This window comes from Phascolarctos cinereus, unplaced genomic scaffold (assembly GCF_003287225.1).
Source record: "Phascolarctos cinereus isolate Bilbo 61053 unplaced genomic scaffold, phaCin_HiC Scaffold_1;HRSCAF=81, whole genome shotgun sequence".
NCBI classification, from domain to species: domain Eukaryota; kingdom Metazoa; phylum Chordata; class Mammalia; order Diprotodontia; family Phascolarctidae; genus Phascolarctos; species Phascolarctos cinereus.
Genome location: NW_027555514.1, coordinates 187,097,297 through 187,120,592, shown reverse-complemented (window position 1 = coordinate 187,120,592; position 23,296 = coordinate 187,097,297). Strand labels below are relative to the sequence as shown.

Sequence of the window (23,296 nt, the reverse complement as noted above, 5' to 3'; positions counted from 1 at the left end):
TCCCTAGCTCCTATATTCAGTCATTTGTCAAGTTTTGTAGATTTTTTTCTCTAACATCTCACATCCATCCCCTACTCTTCACTTGAACAGTCATTACCTGACACCCCCCCCCAAGTCTTTTACCTGGACTGTTATAGGAGCCTTCTAGCTGACTTCTCACTTCACCAGTCCATCTTCCACACAGTTGCCAAAATAATATTCCTAAAGCCCATATGAAAGCTCTTAAAAATGCTTGGTTGATTGATTGATGTTTGTTAAATAAGGAAGAGAGGTCATAGGAAACAAAAGAGATCATTGGAGACTGGTAGACCAGGAATGGAGGAGGTAGAACTTGACTTTCATTGATAGATGGAATTAGAATAGGTAAAAGGGAGTACAAGAACACTTTCATATCAGGGATAGCCACTGCAAAGCCATAGAGATGAGAGATGGAGCATTGTCTCATAGGAACAGCTGTGTGGCTGGACTGCATAGTTCAAGGAAGGAAGTACTGTGTAAGAAGACAAGAAAGATAGGAAGGGGCCAAATTGTTAAGAGCTTTAAATAGATGTTAAACTGAGGAATTTATATTTGATCCTGGAGATAACAGGAAGCCATTGAAATTTGAATGGGGTGGGGGGGAATAACAGCAATTGAGGAAGTCAACTTTTGCTGGCAGTAGAGAAGGACTTGAGGCAAAGAGACCCAAAAGGAGGTATTGCAGTAGTTCAGGATAGTGATGATGAAAACTGATTGGGGGGCTGCTGTCTTAATGGAGAGACTGGGGCATTTACAAGGGATGTTGTGGAGACAGAAACAACAAGACTTGGCAACTACTGAGTATATATAGAGTGAGACTGAGGAGTGGAGGATGGCATTGGGTTGGTGAATCTGGGTGTCTAGAAGAATGGTAGTTTCTTCAACAGTAATAAGATTTTGAGGGAAAGATGTTGAATTTTAATTTGAATTTATGGAGTTTGACATTTCCATGGGACTAGACATCTAGTTTGAAATGTTTAATAGGCAGTAAGGCTAGAAATAGATATCTGGGATTTATCTGCATACATTTGATAGTTGCATTTTGGAAGCTGATGAAGTCATCAGTCAGTAAGCATTTAAGTGCCTACTATGTGTCTGGCACTAGCCTGGACAGAGCTTTGGAGTACAGCCACAGTTAATGGGTATGGGTAAGAGAGTTCAGACAGGTAAGAGGGAAAACCAAGAGTACTGTCATGAAAATACAGAGAGAATAAAGTACTCAGGAAGCCAAAAAGGAAGACCTGGGCTCAAGTTATGCCTCTGATGACGTGCTGGTTATGTGAACCTGGGAAACTTTTACTTAAATTTTCAGGGCTTCAGTCAAGACATCTTAAACTCAGTATGTCCAAAACAGAACTCATCTTTCCCCCTGAATCATAAAGGGCAACACCATCTTCCAGGCCCTCAGGCCTTTGACCTAGGAGTTATCTTCAACTCCTCAATATCTCTCACACTAAGACCTCCCTCTCCCCTATCCAACCAGATGCCAAAGCCAGTCAATTTCATCTTTGCAACACCTCTTAAGTATTCCTCCTCTCCTCTGACACTGCCACCACTCCAGTGCAGGACCTCAGAATCTTACCCTTGGATTATTGCAACAGCCTGTTGATGGGTATGCCTGCCTCAGTTATCTTCCCACTACAATCCATCCTCTATTCGGATGCTAAAATGCATTTCCTCAAATACAGGTCTGATCATGTCACTCCCCAACTCAAACTCCAGTGGCTTCCTATTGTCTCCAGGAATGCAAAATGCTGTGTTTGGAATTCAAAGACTTTTATAACCTAGCCTCCTCCTCAGTTTCCAGTGATACTGGCCTCCTGGCTCTTTCACAAACATGATACTCCATCTCTCAGCTTTGTGAATTTTTCTCTGGCTGTTCCCTATGCCTGGAGCACTCTGTCTCCTATTTCTACTTCCATTACTGGTATTCCTGGCTTCCTTTATGTCTTAGCTAAAATCCCATCTTTTACTTGAAGCCTTTCTCTAACCCTCTCTATTAATGATTTCCTCTTATTTATTTTTTATATAACTTACTTTTTATATGTTTGTAAGCTCCTTGAGGGCAAGGACTGTCTTTTGCCTCTTTTTTTGTATCCCCAGTGCTTAGCACAGTGCCAGGCACATTGCATGGAGTACTGTGCTTAATTAGGACTACAAGTTGTAGAGAAATTACTGGTCAGTACTAATAGAGGGAATCTCTTCACTAGGAGTTACTTCTGGTAATGAAATCACAGGTTTGGACCAAAATAAAAATGCTGATTTGTCTGTTTTTAAAAGGATGAAGCATTGGTGACCTGAAATATATGTACTTATGTGGCACTTTTGTCTGAATTATATCATTTTATGTATCTGAGGATGTCTAAATTATGTACTCTATACAGTTTTTCTTAAGATTGTAATTTATTTAGTTTGTAATCTTCTAAAGCATAACATGATTTGGCATGGGTAAAACATGTATTCTGGTGAGTTGGTTTAACTTGGTTTGATGAGAAAATTATTAGCAAAATAGATGCCTTCCCATTGGTGTAGATGGCAGTTCATTCATGCTTTCTCATCCTGTATGATATTAAAGCCTTCATTCTCCCATAAATCTTCCATTGGTACACCCAACATGCTGAGTAAGTCTTCTTCCATTTGAAATTGCATATGTACCAGTGCAGCCAGTGATCTCTTACTGTGTGTTTATTTATTTGCAGTTTTATTCTTTTTCATGGTATTATTCTCCTTCCTCTATCTGCCTCTGAAGTCCATCACCTTTTTCCATCATACATTTCCCTGATAATATCTTTCATGTTGCATCTCTTGCATAATACTTTAATAGTAATATGCTTTCACCTATTAGGGCCCATAATGTATTGCTTTATTGCCTTTTGGTTGACCTGCAACTTTGATTCTTCAGAAAATGTGGTATCTATGTTTTGTAGCCAGATATCACTAAAGAATATTGGTGTTTAAAAGGTGCCTTCAGCAACAAATGAGTAGGTTAAAAAAAAATTAGTCCTGGCCATGCAGCAATTTGTTTTGAAAAATATGAAGTACTTATTCAGAAATCTTTTGTTCTATGACATAGCCAGGCAGAAAAATGACTGTGGTGCTCAGTAGCTTTTGAATCAATTTCCTGTCAGCTCCTTTGACTTTTTTGATGGTGGAAGGGCCAGCTTCTTCCTGCCAGCCATGAAGATCAGAGAGTGTCATTCCCTCCCAAATTTCCCACCTTCATTTAACTCCTGATTAGCCACGATGGTTTGAGTTTTCTATAAAACCCTTTTGAATGACTTGTACTTCAGCAAATATTGATTGAGCATTTCTTCTTTTTGAGGCCATGTGCCAGATGCTGTGGGAGATACAAAGAAGGCAAGTCTCTGCCTGCCAGGGTAGATAAGTTGAATTCCCTGAATATTAGGGCAAGAATAGGCCTTAAACTAAGATCATCTGCTCTAACCCCTGTTTTTACAGACAAGGAAACTGACCGAGGTTTAGCAAAGGGGCATGCTTTGAGCCTAGGTCTTCCTGCCCCAGGAGAGCTCTATTTTTGAGTTGTCTGCATGTGTTGAGGAGGGATTGCTATTTCTTTCTCTCTCTCTCTCTCTCTCTCTCTCTCTCTCTCTCTCTCTCTCTCTCTCTCTCTCTCTCTCTCTTTCTCTCTTTCCAGAAGAATGGAAACTGCTGGAAAACATGGATTATTTCATTTTTTCTCTTGGTATCATCAATGCGCACCTCAGCACCTTCCACACAGTAGCTTCTAATAATGCTGAGACACAGACGGAAGACAGAGAGAGTGTGGACAAATACAAAATAAATTAAAGGCATTTAGCAAGATAGCACCAGCACCTACTAGAACAAGGATTAGGAAAAACATTGTGTATGTTTGAACTATCTCGAAGGAAGGGAAGGCTTCTGTGAGGTCTGGGAGTATGAGGAAGATGGTTGATGCAAATTAAATGAGGAAATCACTTGCCCATGTGAGAAACAGAGAAAAAGGCCAATTTGGCTGGATCTAAGAGTGTGGGAGGGGTAGTAATATTCCTACAAGGTTGAAAAGATAAGTTGGAGACAGTTGCTTTGTGTTTGTTTTTTTTAACGACTTTAATAGCTAATGGGCAGAACCCTAGTTTGGGAGTTTGTTTTATCCTAGTAGTTCCTGTATACTGGGCTTGCTTATGTTTATATTATTTATTAAAAGAAGTGAAAATATTGTTACTATTTTCAGCTTGAGCATATAAACAAATGAAGTAGTGATTTGGTCCTAATTTTTCTTAAAAAATTTTTTTTTATTGGTATCTTTTTTCTATCACCTACATTTCCCATTGGAACTGGCAAGATGACTTTTCAGTGTCAGCACACTTCAGAAATCAGCAAATGCTACTAATGAGGGATTGATTTATTGTTTTATTGATTGTCTAGACTTAAGGCAGTGATGGAAAAAATGTTAATAATATAGATTAAAGTTAAAAGTGTATGGAATTTGGAGCCAGTTAAATATTTACCAGCACACCTCTGCCTACCCCCTTCCAGAGAACTATCCCTTGTAATAAATTATTAAGAAAGAGATAAAGAAAAAGTTCTGCAAAGCTAATTGTCAAAAAAAGTCTCCCATACCTGTGGTCCCCAGCGTCTGCGGAGTTGAGAAGTGCCTTCTCATGCTTTATTGGGGTGAAGTCATAGTCATTATAATTTTTCAGCATTCGGTTTTGATTGGTTAGGTATTGTTATTATTAACATTTGCGTTATTATATTATTCTGTACTTCTCTGTATTTGTCATATCAATAATTTCTAATGGCACATCAATAATATTTTTGCACCACAACTCGTTTAACCATTTTCCAATCAATGTTCATTGACTTTTTCCCTTGTTTTTTGCTACCACAAAAAGTGCTTTTCTAAATATTTTGTTATGTGGCTTTTTGTCACTGACCTCTTTTGGGTTTATGCCTAGCAGGGCAAGTTTTAGGTCAGCAGGTCTAGATATTTTGGTCTATTTGCACAATTCCAGATTCTTTTCCAGAACACAGTAGTTGGACCAATTCACAGCTCCACTAACAATGTATTAGTATGCTGTTCTTTTCACATTTCTTTCAATACTGACTTTTCTTGTCTTTTGAAGTCTTTGCCAAATGGTTGGATGTGAGGTGAAACCTTTGAGTTGTTTTGATTCATATTTCTTTAATTTTATCATCTTGGAACATGTTCACATGGTTATTAAATAATTTGGAATTCCTTTGAGAATTGTCTGTTTATATCTTTTGCCCACTTAACTATTCAGGAATAGCTTTTGATCTTACGTATTTCTTTTAGATATCTGTGTACCTTGGATGTCATTGGTGTTAATTTCCAAAGCAATTGTTAGATTTTCTTAAGACATAGTCAGGCCATGTTTTCCTGGCTGAAGTATACCTGATAATAATAGAACTATGTACATAAAAATAATAAAATTACTTACATAATAAATTTTCTGCTAGACAGAATATCCTAAGTACATAGTAAGCATTCAGCTTATACTTACTGAATTGAATCAAATATGAGTAAATTTAGAAGGTTAAAATATTTTTTAAGATGTAATTTTCTTATTGTTATAGAGACTAGAGGTTTTATCCTGGTGCTTTTTATCATCTGAGACAGGCTTAGACAGGGAAGGTTATAAGCTTCATTCAGACCTTTGCTTGAAAGAAAGGAAAGTGGCTAGGAGAAACTGTTTTTCTTTTTGGAGAAGGAAGGACTGCAGGAATGGTACAAAGGACCCTGGGGAGAGTGGGCCACTTACTCTGGTTTGGGAGCATAAAATTGATTTTTTAAAAATGCCTTTTTGGAAATGACTTAGCCAGGGAGGTGTGGGAGTGGCCTCTTAATCTTGATCTCCTATTTATGTGTTACCTTAAATCAGATTAAGGAAATTTGTAACTATCTATCTTATTGTTAACCAGTTCTCAATTTCATGGAGTTCAGAGAGAAATTGTCCCAGGAGATATTGTTATCTTGCTATTGTTATTTTATGTTTAATATTCTGCTATTTTGCTGGTGGACAAAATGATAGCCTTTTGTAATTGAATAAAAGTATTAGAATATAAAACTCATCTTCTGTAAATATACAGAAAGCATCTTCAGGACAATCCTTACAGCAAAAAGGATGACAGAGAGATACTGTTTACTTTTTTGTGAGGCAGTTGGGGTTAAGTGGCTTGCCCAGGGTCACACAGTTAGTGTCAAGTGTCTGGTCTGAGACTGGATTTGAACTCAGATCTTCCTGACTCCAGGGCCAGTGCTGTATCCATTGTGCTCTATCTACCTAGCTGCCCTGCTGTTTACTTCTTACTGTTCCCATGTGGTTTCAGCTTCTGCTAGGTCTCTCTGTTTTGAAACTTTTCAGTCCACTTAGTTCATAATGCTCCATTCCAGTATAGTTTATTGAATTATTATTAACCTTTCTATAATACATTTTGTATTTACATTTATGAGATTCTGTGATTGTAACACAAAATAAGCAAACTCACTGCAAAAAAATTTTTTAAGAAAATTTAGAATTCTTTGAACTTTTCTTTCCAATGTACTATTGTTCCTCATTAATTTTTTTCTTGCTCTTTATTTCATATTAGAGCTAGACTTAATCATCATAGGTTGATGTCACTTTACCTGCTTCTTCCTTGGGTGGGGGAGAGGAGAGGGAGAAAAATAATTTAGTGGGTTTTTTTTTTTTAGAGAATTTCGGTTGGTAGACCGAGTGCAGGATATAAACACTTAATTCAGTTCCCCCAGGTTGAAATTTACTTTCTGAGTAAGAACCACCAGAATGTTAATTTGGGCAGCTAAGAAATTTTAAGTAAATCTCAACCAAGGAATTAAATAAACAAAAGGAAGTATAAAGGTTATCAAAGCAAGGTAGGTAAATAATTTACAGTTGAGCAGTATAAAAGTGGAATAAGTGGTAATTCTCAAATAGTTTAGATTAAATAATTGAAATGTACTTTTAGATGCCATGTTGTTGCATCTAAAGACATTTTCTTAGAATACTTAAAGGTACCCTGGTAGTTCTATAGTAGACTGTTTGAAAACCTGTTTTCAAGTTTTGAATCTTAATACTTGACTAGCTATTGGCAGCCATTTAATTTATGTTTATGTAGATCTTTCAGCTATACCAAGTTTCTACCTCCTTTATTCCTAGACAGAGGTTTTCTTGAACAGATATATGATATGATTATGATTAATTTTTCAAACTGAGTTCAAAAATTGCTAAGCTAACCTATGTTAAACAGCAAAAATACCTAAGGAATGATATAGGTGGCCAGAGCCTGGTTTGAGAAAGAAGAAGCTGTTAGAAATCTAAAATAAATGGTTAGAGAACATGGGGCAGAACAGAGTTTTTTTTCCCCATAACGGAATGAGTGGGCTAGACCATTTGGGAGGAAGAATGGAAAAGAAGAAAGGATAGCTGTCAGTAACTGTAACTTATTGTAAATCCAAGCAGATTCCTAACCATGTTGAGCTTTAATAGTGAATATGGTTGTGTCCAGATAGGACACAGGCATTCTCAACTTTTTTTTAAAATAAGGAACTTTTTAAGGTCCATAAAATTTCATGAAATACCCCTCATCCCATTGTAGTAATTGCTTTCTTAAATCACTTCTATTTAGTTGAAGCTAAATAAAGATTTAAAATAACAATGATTGATATTATGTGGATTCAGGAACTCCATGTGATAATGCCTAGACTCTTGGCACAAGCCTCAAAGAATGGGAACCACTGCCATATAGCTATTCTAAATTGTTTTTAGGAATTTCTCATTTGCCTTATTCAAATTTTTCTTAGTTATTCAGTTTTAAAAATTAAAACATTTTAGTTATTTTCTATGGCTATAATTGGTACTACTTTTGGCTCTTTGTATCCCTGGTGCTTAGCATAGTGCCTGACGAATAGTAGGCACTTAATACATGTTTATTGATTGATATTGATTACTGTTTTACCTAGCAGTACTGCTGTTTGAACAACTGTGAATGATTACAGATCTTGTTGACCAGTTGTTTCTGAGCAGTTGACTTTAGAATGTTTTATCAAAAAGGTTATGAATTATTACCTCTTGCAATTCAAGGATACATATTTAATTTCTTTTCATTTTCTGGTTGAAATATGTTTGAATCTATACAACTATTACTGTTCATGTGAGAGAACTTAGTGTTTTTAAAATAATCATGTTTGAGTTTCAATTTTAAACATAGAATAGTTAATGAAATTAATAAATATGAAAAGTTTGGTAACATGTCAGAACTATAGGAGAATGGCTACTGGAAGTGGATACAACAAATATAGATATTATCCAAATTATGTGACTTTACTTAGTGGAATTAAGAATGTATGGAATGCCTAAATTTTAGTATGCTAAATCTTTATATAGAATTGATATAATAATGCCTTAAGCTTACTAAATTTGTCATAGTTCCATCCTGATTGAGGAGATGACATTCTGTTGACAGTCAGTGCCCTGTTTCCCATTGTCGTACATCATAGATTGGAGATCCATCATAGAGTACTGTAGAGTTCATATAACCTAACTTTTTCCTGAAGTATAAACATCTCCCAAGAAGTGTACGTCTGGCCTCTACTTCAACACTTCTAATGATGAGGCACTAACTAATTGATGATGAAATCCATTCTGTTTTTTTAATAGATCATGTCGTTAGGTCTTCCTTAGGTTGGGTCAAAATCTTACCTCCTTTTAACTTCTATTGATCATTCTTGTTTCTGTCCTATGTTTCCAAACTGAATAAATCTAATCCCTCTTCTGTATAACTCTAAATTCATTTTTACTTCAAGTAATTGTAAATCCACTCTCCCTGTCACCACCATTTTCCCAAGGATAAACAGACAAGACTGGTTCAAGTGGTTATATACTGTAAAAGGAATTCTTATTCAGGTATGGGTTGGAATAAATTACCTTTAAGATTCCTTCCAACCCTTAAGAATGTATAATTCTGATCATTGTTGACCTTAGGCAAGGTTTGAAAATAGCATCCCATATGTGAACCAAAAGTTTTGGGTCTTTATCATAACACAAAGTATCACAAATTAGTACTAATCAGGTATTAATACCTCAGCAGCACAGAAAGCAGATTTTTCTAACATTTAAAAATGTGCATTTATTGAAAAATAATGTTATATTCCCTCATTTTATCCTATGGTTGTGTACCTTACCTATACCAAATCTTCATGTCTGCATTTATTACCATGGTATGTCGCCCTTAGCTTGAAGAACTCTTGTGTTGGAGAACATGCTACCTTTAGAAGTAGGCCATTACATTTTTAGACAGGTCTTAATTGTCGTGAAGTTTTTTGTTGTAACAGATTAAAATAGCCTCTCTGCATCTTCCATCCATTGTTCCGAGTTCTGGCCTCTGGAGTCTGATTCCTCAGTAGGGTTTAGCAGCCCCTGGCACTTTGCCAGCACAACTGCAGGCGCTTCATTGGTGTCAGTTGTTTCTCCAGTCATCGTGTCCTTCCTTCAACCAGGAAGGCTATGTAACAAGTAGTAAGGATCAAATTTTAGATTGTTGTAAGGTTAGAAGGAAAAGGAAAGACTGACATTGTGCCTGGGCAGCTTGAAATGCTTTCCCCTCCCCTCCTCCCCAAGTACTCTGTGTATAGGTTAAATAAATATTTATTGATTGAATCCTGTGTCCTATTGTAGTAGTGAAAACCAGACAGCCTGGCAGGAAGAAGAGGACTGATAACTATAGTAGGTGTAGGAAAAGGACAATAGCAATGGGAAAATCTTAGAATATCTCCTTCAAATGAAATGAGATAATATTTGTAAAGCTCTTATTAGAATAGTGCCTAGCACAGGAGTTTAACAAATGCTTCTTCCCCACCCTCCTCCCCATTTAAAAATGTCAATGAATCAATTAGCCAATTAGTAAACCTTTATTAAGTGCTTACTATGTGCTGTGTGTCAGGCACTGTGCAAGATGCTGGGGACACAATAGAAAAAAAATGGAAAAGTAGTGTTTAATACAGGATCAAGCTGTTTTGCTGAAAAGAAAGACTCAGAATCATGTAGCTTTGCTTTTCCAATTCACGTTGAAAAAATTGTTGAAGAAGAATGAGATGTTTTAAAGTTTCTGGTAAATGACGGTGTTGTGGATAAAATATTCTGAAAAGATCTACTAAAGTTACTTGGTGGGCCTGACACCATATCTTGAATGTAGTTTACTCTAAAACTTCAAAGAATATATCTAAAACTGTAAAATAATTTAGCCATGATCTTCTAGAAGAAAGTCTTTTTTAATTCATAGTACATGTTACATTTGTAATCATATTTTACCTTGACATCTCACCAGAATTATCTTTAGAATAAAAGCAAATTTGGGTAACTTGCCCCCTCTCTTATTTCCCTACCCCCACCCCAAGATGAGTAGTGGATATCACTAGGACGTAGCTGGTAGATTGGGGAGGAATCCTAGGATTTTAGAGCAAGAAGGGAGCTCTGAAGTCATCTACTCCAGCATTTTCATTTGCAGATGAAGAAAAAGACCGAGAGCCATTAAATAACTTGCCCAAGGTCACACAGGCAATCATACCCAGTGTTCTCTGTTTATTAAGACAGTCCTTTTTTACATGACACCACATTGCCACCCATCTTTGTGTTTCCCAAAATGTGCTTTAAAATATGTTAGCTATATGTTGTATCTTTATATCCCTTAAATGGAATCACTTAAGACCTAGTGGGACATACAGGGTTTACAAGATGTGCTACTCTCTTTCCTTTGTTCCCAAAGGAGAATAGTGACTGTGATTGTTCATCTTCCTATCCAGGGATACGTTTACTTCTTTGTGCTTTCTCCATTTTAGGAGAAAAGAATTTAGAGATACCCAGAGAACAGCTTTTGTGCAATAAATGTTTTACTAAGCTAAGTTTTTTTTTAAAAATAAGAAGTTAAAATAAGCTTCATTACTTTGCTAGTTCTAAGTGTATTTTCACCTCTTTAACTACTCAAAATAATTTGTGAATTCCACAATTTGTCCATATACTCAGCAAAATATTTTTTTTATTTGCAAAGATTTGGATATTTTGTTGCTTGGGTTGGATTAAATTCCCTAGCATTTTCTTCTGGAAACAATGAATTTTGGGTTTTATAGCCTTTAAAGAACAGCACTATTTGAAAGTTAAATGTACAAGATTGACAACATTGTGAAAATGTAATATGAAAAATAAAATGGCTGTGAGCAAGTGTTTTTTTTTTCCCCTGGACTGAAATGCAGATTTTTCTTTGAAAAGTATTCCCTAATATTTACCTACTCTGTGTGATTTGGCTCTTTCTCTGCAACTGTTAATATATGACATGGAGTTTAAGCTATCTGGGAACTGGAAGTATCTGAAGTCTGTATTGCACATCCTGATTCAGAGGCGTTACATTACAAAACTGGCTTCCTGCCTTCTGTGTTTTATTGTTATGTTCTCAGAAGCTGCATTGTTTGTTGCAGTTTATGCATTAGCTGTTGTCTCAATGCTTATTCAGTTTCCTGCAGGCTGACAAAGTGGGAGGTGCTTTGTTTGATACATTGCTGATTTTTCACTGTGTGCTTGTTCTGGAGTGCACATTGCAGCCATCTTAATTACATTTCAGTGCAACTGAGACAGTGCAGTGTCTCAAAATGGCTGCTTGAATGTTCTCTGTAGCAGTTTAGCTTGAATGTATGCTAATAAGCAAATCTTTTGTAGTCACATGCATCGGGACTAGAGGTAAGAAGCCATTTACAATATTCTTGTTTGGAAAATTAATTCTTACCAACATATTTGAATTTTGTTTAATTTATGGAACAAAAATTTTATATAGAGGAAGAATAGGCTCTCTTGATAAGTTAGCATTAATAATTACTTATAGAGCCTTTATGCTTATAAAAAGCTTATATAAATTAATGAGGTCAAAGGTTAAATTCTTTAAAAATTCTCAGACCAGAAATAAATTTTCATTATCTTAAATTGTTTCACTCAGACACACTTACAGTGCTTTTCTGGCCTTGATTGAGTTAGTTAATATTTAGTTTATGCTAGGACTTCTTTTATGTTAATTACTTTTAAATTTATTAAAATTTAAATTAAATTTAATTGTTTTTTTCTAAAGTGTTTTAAGTCAAGCTGACTATCTAAAGGTTTTATAATAGAAACAGAAGACTATAAGTCTTACATTTTGAAGAACAGTAAAAGGTTTCTGATTCTTTGGGAAAAGTCATTGTTTTTACTGATTTTAAAGGTCTATGCTTAAATGTTTAGTCTATGAGAACTATACCACTTAGTTATAGACAGTTCATTTTCTCCCCTCCCCATTTGTGGTTCTTTCTTACTCCAACCACTTCCAAAAGTTAACTTTTTATTCTTTATTCTGGTTTTAAGATTTAGTTGACATTTAGATCATGACCTTGAATTGAGAAATTATTCACATTTTCTTGGGCCCTAGTTAACTGTTTTGTTTTTCTACTGTTAAAGCAAGTGTGTGTGTGTGTGTGTGTGTGTGTGTGTGTGTGTGTGTGTGTGTGTGTGTGTGAATCTGGCTTCGGATTTGGAAAATCAAAACATTAAAAAAATTTGGAAAGAAATAAGGGCATGGAAGAAACACCTGGATACATGATAGTCACAGATAAAAATAAGCCCTATTGACATTTAAGAATCTTTTTTTCTAGGTTAATTTTTAATTTCTAAGTTAAATCCTTATCATTTGGGATTGATTAAATATTACTTTAATCTTCCATTTTAATTAGCTTTATGTATTACATCGAATTATAAGATTAGAGCTAGATTGGACTTTAAAGATTATTTAATCCAACCTCCTCATTTTACAAATGCAGCTGAGGCCTGGAGATTATATAAGGAGTAAGTAGATAAGCTAGGATTCGAACCCATGTCCTTTTTATTCATTGATCTTTCCACTTAGTTGAATATGTACAGAAAAACATAATTAAATTGGATCCACAATTCAGGCATGTGGCATATGTGGTTCTTATTTTAAAATTTGAACTGTTTCTTCTTTAGAATTTTGAGGAATCACTCTTATTCCTTAGTAATGAGACCCAACCTAAGATCACTGGTATTTTCAAATTACAGTGTTAAGAAATTGAAGCTATCATTATATAGGTTGATTGTGAATTAAAATTTTACATTTATCTTAAATTTATTTTTTATTTAGACATTAATTTTCCTAGATCTTTACATATATTATTTAAAAGAAATAATTGAAATAAAATATTATTACCTTGTTCTTTCGAATATTTATATGGTCATTTTACTGTAATGATAATACAGCAATTCCAGTTATTCAGAATGAGGAGGAATGGGGTCATTTAAGGGAACTTACATTCTCTGGAGAGCTGAAAGTTATTTATCATGGAGTCAGAAATTTTAGAATTTGGAGGGACTGCAGTGGCCATCTAGTCCAACTTATTATCCAACCTCTCAGGTGCAGCTGCTTCAATAAATGCAAAATTTTGCTCATATCCCTGTCTTTCCATATTCTATCAATTAAGTTGAAACATTGAAATACTTATATGATTCTAGCAACCATATGCAGTTAATCACTAATACTTTTATTTTAACCCTCTGATGAAAATCTAAAAAGTATTAAATGCTTCCCTGCTTTTCAGGGGAGTTTAAGTTGCAGCCTATGTACACAAGTATATAACTGAACATAATTTAACCTGATAAGGGGCTAGCTCGGGATCATCACTGTGATAATTTGTACTGTGTTGTAAATGGTGTGGGACATTGAACTCAATTTGTATCGATTCCAAAACATAGTACAGACTATGGTTTTTTTAATGAATGAGGTAATGTGATGTAATTTTTAGAGTATTAAATTTGAAATCAGTCAGGCTCGAGTTCAGGAACTTGTATGATTCTGAATAATAGCTATATCATCTCTAAAATTTACTCTCTACAGTATTTATGTCACATGTTTGTTTTGAAGACCAAATTTGATAATTTATGTAAAGTGCTTTGCAAACTATAAAGTACCATATTATTAGTTAGAATAATTATTATAAAGTTCTATTGTAATGAATTAGAATCATGAAGTACAGGGAAAATAAGAAAAAGGAAATCTGAGTTGGCAAAATGATGAAGAAAAGCAGTAAGACTATAATTCAAAGCAGGCATATGATGGTTAGCAGTGCCCTGAATTGTTTTTACTACTATGTCAGTATGAGTTTTGAACTTATTCTAATTGTATATTTTCTATGACAACAAATCCTTAGTTTCATAACCAGAAAAATTTTTTTATTTGCTTTATTGGCCTTCATGTATAGTGTCCTTAGGAACCCTGTAATGAGTAATGGTAACAGTTTCCTGTGGGTCAAACCAAGTGACCCTTATATCAATCAGTTGGTCACCTTTGTGATATTTGTACAACCTATTAGTCTGATTTACTGATTCTTTGGGAGCAGTTATCCTAGCCTTTTGTCTTTGAGATCACTTTTTGTATCAGTCCTCCTTACTTGATCTGTTTGGTCTGGACCCTAGCCAATAACTACCACATGGATGTGTTTTGCCTTGGATATGCAGAATTGAATGAACTTTTAGTTGGCCTCGAAGATCTTTTCCAGTTAAAATTATTTTATCAAGTAACTTTAGTTAGATGATAACAAAAAGACTAACAATAAATGAAGGAATGAGCGGAAATTATGTTGCTGGGAGAGATAGTATAGAATAACACTTTTAGGATTACAGTAAAAGACAGACATCTGTCTCCATAATGATGTAGTAGAAAGAAGACTGGACTTTGAATCAGAATATCTGAGTTTTAGTCCTGGATCTGCTATTAATTAAGGAAAATTCCTTGACCTTCTGGCTGATATCCTCTCTAAAATAAGGGGCATGAATTAGAATTATAAAATTGCAGAATGAGAAGGTTTGGGCATTGATCAAGTCCAGTTCATTCTATCCCATTACATTATCCTATTTACATGATTTCTGATAAACATTTAATCTCTGCTTGAATGAATGCATGAATCAATGAATAAAAAATAATTTATTAAAATTTTACTGTGTGCTAAGCACATGGTAAATGAAAGGGATACAAATAAAAAGGAAATGATATATATTGGAGAATGGTGACCAAGGAGAGATATTTTGGTTTGGAATGTTATAGTGATAGTGAATGGGGAGCTATAGGGGAGTGGATTGATGCATTCTTTCCAGTAACATTGACAGTATTGATTTGATATGGTTCCAGAATTAGAAAATTAGAAGAGAGGAAGGGCTTTCTTAAGCACTTTAGTGAAGAAAGGGAGTGGAAATATAGGTTACCCATTATTTCTTCCCACCCTTTTAGGGTCCTCCCTAAAATGTAGGACATTAACTAGTGGGGATGGTAGGACAAAGGGATGGACGGTTTTAGTTTTTAAGGAGAGGGGAGATATGGGATTGTAGGTTATAGGGAAGGAGCCAGTAAATAGGGTGAGATTAGAGAGTGGGGGCAGTCTGTTGGAGAAGGTTGGTAAAAATGAAATCGTGAGTTATTATAGAAGTGTTGGCCCATTGGCATTGGCAAGCAGAAAGGTCACCTGATCATTGGAGACTAGGATGAAGTAGGAGCTAGTAGGGGATAATGTTACAGATGTGAGATAAGGAGTGGAGAAGTAAGAGCTCTCATCTGATGGCCTCATTTTTTTCATTTAAAGATGAGGCTAATCTTCAGCTTTGAGGATGGGGGAAGGAGTATTACCAGAGGCTTGAGGAGGGAAGAGATTTGAAAATAGCCACTGTGGTTAATGGGAGAGAGAATCAATTAAGGAGAAGTAGTAGAATTGCCTTGCTACAGTGAGGGCCCACTTACGGGTTTTTTTTTTTTGTTGTTGTTGTTAATTTAGTAAGTTCTATTGAATAAGCTTTATAGAAGGGTACTATACAGAGGGATAGGGGTGTGTATGTGAGATAGTTTCTTGGTCTTTTCCTTGGACAATCTTGATGATATCTTTTTTCTTAGCCTCTAGACTCTTTGTTGCCTCTTTAGTCTTGGACCTTTGAGCCTTAGCCTGGTCAGACATGACCTGGTGTATCTACTTTTAGTTTACAAATGTGTGTAAGGAGCTGTTGTTTTTTAAAAAATGTATTTCTTTTTACATTAAATTACAGGCTCTAGTACTTGATTTAAGTCTTACTTACACTAGAAATGCCACCATCTTGAGAGGGGTGAGTGTTTTTGTATGGCAGTCAGTTTTTTTGGATTCCCAGTATTTGTGAAGTTGATGATGCAGAATTTTCATTCTCTTTGGATTCAGGTCATCTTCTGCATATAAGCATTGGCCATAGCCTTTCTCTTTTCTCTGCTCATGTGCCTGCCTTCCTGGCAAACTGGAGTGTTTTTCTGGCATTGGGTGTGATAATGGATAGCAACAAGCTCACAAGTGCTCCATCCATTTTACATCAATTTCTGAATCTGTTGACAGGAGTTTGTATGGCAGTTTCATTGGTGTCATTAAACGTTAAGCCATACTTTTCTTTCCAAATTGAGGAACATTGTTGTTCAAAGATAAGCCATTTCTGAAGTTTAAGCATTCTAATGGCTACACCTGGCCTATTCGAGATTAGCCAACATAAATTTGTACTGGAGTCTGTCAGTGTTTTTTAATTTTCTCCAGTTCTGTTCAGCATCTTGTGAGTTGGAAGGAAGAAGGTAGATACTGGTTCTAATGCAAGGTTGAGGTTTGGAAAGATGTAATTGGAGACAGAGGACAGAGTGAGTGGCAAGGGCCTTAAAGAATAGAGAATAGTTTAGATAGAATTCAACTGGTTCACCAAGGGGTTTAGGAGTAGTACAGAGAGTATCAAAATTAAGGTTGATGGCGTGGGACCATGCTGAAGGATTAAGGAACGGGATAGCAAAAACATTGCTACCTATTGATTAGGGAATGGCTGGCTAAGTTTTGGTATAGTAATATAGTGAACTCATGCCACAATAAGACAACTTATATGAACTAATGGAGAGGGAAGAAAGCAGAACCAAAACACAGTGTTTTGGAAGCAACCTTAAAATAAGTGAATTCAGATTAAATTCAAGACCAGTCTTGGCCCCAGAAAGCAATAATGCATCCGTTGTCTCATGAGAGGAGTAGAGGATATACAGGTAAACAAGACAAATAAATGCATGTGTGTTGCCAGTTGGTTTTGCTTCGTTTCACAAATGGAGGGAAGGCTTACATCGATGAAAATACCTACTGAAGTATTTTAAGGTTTGTTATTATAGTAGTAGAATCATAAATACTTTCTTCAAAATGAATCAGGAGGTACTGCACAATGTCAAACACAAGGTAACATTAAAAATGAAGTTGCTTATATTTTAAAAGATGAGCAGTTATCAACATGGGATCCATTTCCAAATAAACTGTCTTTGTATAGTCAGTCCACTGTTATTAGAGTAAAGGTCAAAAGCATAGAAAACCTAACTAAAGAAAAAAGATGTGGAATGAATTCGAGGCAGCTCCAACCTGACCTATTTAAATAAGGTATTCACACTGAAAAAATAGAACAAACATCAACCCAAACATCAACCCAAACTCTTACTGTTTTTAACCAGTGTAATCAATCACTACAACAAGGAGAATAAATAATAATGTCTATAACTCACCTCTGCCATCAAAGACTTAATCATATAGCAGCTAAGGGCAACATTGCTTTAGAGTATAAATTCTAAGCAATACAATATCATGAAATGTGTTTAAGGATAAAACTGCAAGGAGGTCAGTAGATTTAAAAAAATGGAAAAGATCACATACAGACTTGGACAAAATCACATACGGTTTGGAAGTTTCTAGGAACTTCATTGGCTCTGGCGCAAATCAAATATAGAGAAAAGCCCTGCTATTAATATAATCAACAAATGGTTGTCTGGCCTCTGCTTAAGGACCTTCAAGGAGAGGAACTCACTCTAGATCTGTAGTGGTATATATGAGAAACTCATTTCTTCATCAATGAGAGGAGAGTGACCACATTTAGACTTTAACATCCCAACTATGTATATACTGCATTAAGAAGTAAAAATGACCCTAAAGAAATTGAAAGCATCATTATCCATATAGTCATTTCTTATAGTTAAAACTTTTATTCATATTCTTTACCACTTAACCATTGGAGAAAGGCTCTTAGCCACATATATTTGGGTTAATTCTCTCTATATATACTACAGATTTCAGGTATTTGTGAGCAAAATTTGATAACAAGTTTTCCCCCTCAGTTTCCAGTTTCGCTTATAGCTGCATTGATATTTTAGATGTTCGGGGGGGTTTTTTTGGGGGGCCTTTACATTTAATGTAATTAAGATTTTTCATTTTTAATCTATCTTTAGTCTATCTTTTGTTGTTGTTTAGAATTCTTCCCTAGCTATAAATATGAACATTAGTTCCTTTTCCCACAATTTTTTAAAAAATTATGTGATCTTTTATGCCTATGAATATGTATCTATTTGGAATTTATAGTGGCATACAGTACAAGGTCAGATGTTAGTCTTAACCTTATTACTGCCAAAATACCTTCAACTTTTCCCAGTGTTTCTTGTTGGTTCTAGGAAATCTAATATCTAGTAATTTTTGTGTTCATGAATTTATTATGTTATTGTGTTCAATTGTTTCTGAATGTGTTTATTTAGTTTTAGTGAGTTTCATTTCTATTTTTAAACAGTACAAAATACTTTATGTTAGTGTTGCATTATGATGTAATTGAAGATCAGGTAATGTTAAGTCCCATTCGTTCCTTTTCTCCCTTCCCCTCCCCCCCAACTTAATTGAGATTGTAGACATTTTTGTTACCTTTTCATCCATTTACGTAGCCAATTTTTTGGTAATTTGATTGGCATAGCTCTAAAATTCATAAATTGATTTATGTTTTTATGATATTGGTACACCCTAACCATGCACAGTAGTTTTTATTTTTTAAAATAATCTTTTTTTTTTTAAAGAGTGTATAATTATTCAACTGTAGTAGGTGTTTTGGTAGTAAATACCCAAATATAGTACTCATTTTATTTTAAATGAATTTTTTGCTATTTTTTCCTCTTGGATTTTGTTAGTAATAATCATATATGCAAACTTCTGTAGCTCTATTTCGTATTCTACTTTATTGGACCTAGTGTTTTGATTGTTTTGTTCCATTGATTCTCTCATGTTCTCACAATAAACCATCATCACATGTAAATATAGGTAATTTTTGCTTTTTTGGTTATGCTTGTACCCTACATTTTTCTCATCTCGTTTTTGTAACTATCATTTCTACCATTAGGCTAAATAATTTTGAAGACATTGGGTATGCCTCTGTATTCTTGGGATAACTTCTGCTGTTTCAGTTACAAACAATGCTAGCCTTTTGGTTCAGGTAGATTTTATTCCTATGCTTTTTGTTGTTTTTAACCTACTATTGCATGATTCTTGGTCTAAATCCAACTTGATCATATTTAATGATTTTTTTAAAAAAAAGTATAATGGTATAGCCTCTTTGCTGAAATTTTAGTTAACATGTCTGCATCAATATTAATGATATTTGTATATATACTTTTCTTTTTCTTTTTTTAACTCTCTGGTTTCAATACCAGGATCATATTTGTCACATAGAAAGATTTTGGTAAGATGCCTTCTTTCCCTTATCTTTGCATATAGTTTATGCTATAATTTTTTGGGGTATCAGCTGGGCAATGAATTGAAAAGAGGGGAAAGATTGGCTGGACTACCTTTGGAAAACTGTAGAGTTTTTAAAGACTTCAAATTCTCCCCCCAAATAAAGGTCCATATCTTTAACATCAGTATTCTTTGGATGATGTCTTGACTTTGAGTTAAAAGTTACCTAAAAGCAGTAGAGAGGCACAAGGTTGTGAGGGGACTGTAGCACATTCCAAACAAGGATTTATGTAGGTGAATTGGTATCTTATTAATTAAACATTAATAAATGTTTAGTCAGATTAGAAGGTGTGCCAGTTATATAGTGAGAGTAAAGGATTACAGGTTGACAGCAATGTTTAAAATAATAAGAGAAAGGTCCCTACCATTCTGGGTCAATCCTGGGTGACCCATGGGAAATAGAGACAAGAATTACAAAGGTTGAGCAGGCAAGGATGAGTTATAATCTCCATCACTGGAAGGAGTACTGAAATTGCATATCTTCTGAAGGAGATTTCAGAAATTTCAAAAAATAAGAAAATTTTTTAAATTACTTTTTTTTTTAACCTGGGATAGTCTATATTCCTTGCCCCTTCTAGTGCTTATGGGTTGCATTGTTTATATATCAAACCACTAAGTATTCTGTGCCACATTAATTTTGGAAACACTGTTGTAGGACTTTATTGCATTCTTGGAGCATAATTTTCAAATATTTATTAAATATTTACTACGTGCCAGGCAATATGCTAAACTATGAGGATATAAATAGAAAAGCAAGACAGTCCTTGTGCTAAAGAAGCTTACATTCTAATTGGGGAAGATAATGAATCATTCAGTCAATTTTTTATGTGTTTTGTGTTTTGAGTTTTTTGGTTTGGTTTGGGAGGTCATAGAGATGAGGTGTTGAAGCCATAGGGCAATTGACTGATAGGGTCTTTCCAGAAACAATAGTAGAATTTATTTGACTACAGTTTCTTGAATAAGAGGTGAAAAAGGTGGATGGGGGAGGGTAAGCGGGCATTTGGCAGAAAGTCAGACAGCAAGAATATGACCTGTTAAAGCTAGCTAAGGTGTAGTGTCACACCAATTCATTCAATCAAAATATATTTGAGACATATATAAGAAAAGTATCAATTGATAAATATATCATTAGTCAGTATTTCAGGACTTGAAGCAGCAACCAGAACATCTGTGTCACCTTGTATTGCAATTTCACTAATATAAGGAATGTAACAGGCCCTGAAATAAACAACCAAGAGTGTGTGGTGGCATTGGGTACCACTACCCCAAGTTTAAGCCATTACTGTACTTCTCTTTAAAACTAGGGAAGAACCATGTTGCATTCTACTCCTACTGAATGAACGTTGTTTCTTGGAAGAGCTTGTACCAGTCTCACTGTGATCATTGGCAACGGTTTCTGTTATTAAATATGCCAGAACTGGTGAATTTGGTAAGAAGATTTTGCTTACATAAGCATTTCATGTTCATATTTGTAGTAGCGCCGCCCCCCCCCCCCCCCCCCCCGAAATGAATCACAGCTGCAAGCTTGAAATGGCTAAGTAGTTTGGGCTGAGCTTGACTCAGGCCAGTATCCTCATCCCCTCTACACACACACACACGCATGCACGCACTCGCACGCACGCACACATGCACGTTTTAAACGTAAAATGCTATAGCAGGAAGATAGTCAACCAATATATGCATTGAGAATCCCTTGGGTTGATTCAGCTGAGTACTGCTCCCTTGCCTGAGTTGTCCATCTTCTACCTGCTAGGTGGCACAGAGCACTTGAAGCTAATGACTGTTTTGTATTCAGGCTGTCAGGAAATGATGACAATAGCCTGAGCCTTTAGTTTCCTCTGAGCCAGTCATTTCCCAAGGATGGTTTTAATACTTAAAAATTTTTTTTAATTTAAATTTTTTTTGTTACATTTTAAGTTCCAAACTGTCTCCTTCCCTCCCTCCCCACCCTGCACTACAGAAGACCACTATTTGTAAATGAGTGTGTGTGTGTGTCTCTCTCTCTATGTGTATGTAAAATCATACTATGCATACTTCTATTAGTTCTTTCCCTGGAGATCAATAGCATCTTCCTTCATAGGTTTCTAGTAGTTGATTTGAGTAGATGTAATATTCAGAATAACTTTTTAAAAAAACAATATTGCTGTAACTATATACAGTGTTTTCTTGGTTCTGCTCATTTCACTTTTCATTATTTCATGAAAGTCTTTCCATGCTTTTTTCCTAAAACCAACCTACCCCTCATTTCTTATAGCACAGTAGTATTCCATCACAATTGTATACCACAACTTGTTTAGCCATTCCCCAATTTATGATTATCCCTTCAATTTCCAGTTCTTTATGACCACAAAGAGAGCTGCTATAGATATTTTAGAACATATAGGTTCTTTTCCCTAATCACCTTGGGAAACTAACAATGGTGTTGCTGGGTCAAAGAGTATACACAGCTTTATAATTCAGATTACTCCAAAATGGTTGGATCAGTTTACGATTCTACTAGTAGTGTATTAGTGTTTCAGTTTTTCCACATTCCCCTCCAACAGTTGTTATTTCCCCTTTTTATCATTTTAATCAGTCTGATATGAGAAGATATCTCAATGTTGTTTTAATTTGCATTTCTCAAATCAATAATGATTTAGAGCATTTTTTCATATGACTATGTATAGCTTTGATTTCTTCATTGAAAAACTGCTTGTTTATATTCTTTGACCATTTATCAATTGTGGAATGACTAATTACAAATTTCCAAAATTCTCCATATATTTGAGATATGAGACCTTTAGCCAAGAAGCTGTTTATAAATTTTTTTCTCCAATTTCTGCTTTCTTTCTAATCTTGGCTACATTGATTTTATTTGTACAAAATCTCAATTTAATGTAATCAGAATTATCCATCTCACAGTGCTCTGTATCTCTTATTTATTCATAAATTCTTCTCCTGTCTGTAAGTATGACAGGTAATATGTTCCATGCTCTTCTAATTAACTTAGGGTATGTATCTCTCTTGCTGTCTAGGACCTTATCTTGGTAAATGTTAAGCCATACTGCTTTCATGTTTTCCCAGTGATTTTTTACTAAATACTGAATTCTTATACCAAAAGCTTAAATCTATACATTTGTCAAACACAAAGTTACTATGATTGGATTTCAATACTTTTTAAGGAAAAACTAGCCTGACATGGGAAAAGGATATTGCTTCCACCATGCTTGGGAATCTTAGGTTTAAGAAGGATTAAGACATCATCATCACCATGATTGCAGGTTTTCAAATAGTATCTCATTTGACTTTCACAACTGTGACATAAATGCTGCAAACATTACTACCTGCACTTTATTGAAATGAAGTGCAAAGGGATGAAAAAAACATTTATTGAGAACTTGTTAAGCAGTATGCTAAGCATGGGGAGACACTTAGAAAAAGCTAGGCAGTCCTTGTTCTCAGGGAGCTTATATTGTAATTGTGGGAGACAACACATTGAAAGGAGATTGCAAGGCAGATAGATAGAAAAGCCTGGAAATCCTACAAGAGTTTCCTGAGAGTGGAGATTAAGTGACTTGCATAGCGTTATATAACTAGTATCTGAGAGTATTTGAACCCACGGTTCTCCTGACTCCCAATTTAATGCTAGCCACTATA

At 35.1% G+C, this 23,296-nt stretch overlaps 1 protein-coding gene across 1 annotated transcript in view; it reads left to right on the top strand.

Annotated features, from left to right (window-relative positions):
- The window catches only part of ATF7IP (activating transcription factor 7 interacting protein), a 156,932-nt gene that overhangs the window by 3,513 nt on the left and 130,123 nt on the right, over positions 1-23,296 (top strand). The window contains 1 exon segment of the mRNA XM_020994314.2: positions 20,965-21,089. Coding sequence (XP_020849973.2) covers positions 20,997-21,089 — 93 coding nt within the window. The 5' untranslated portion in view covers positions 20,965-20,996.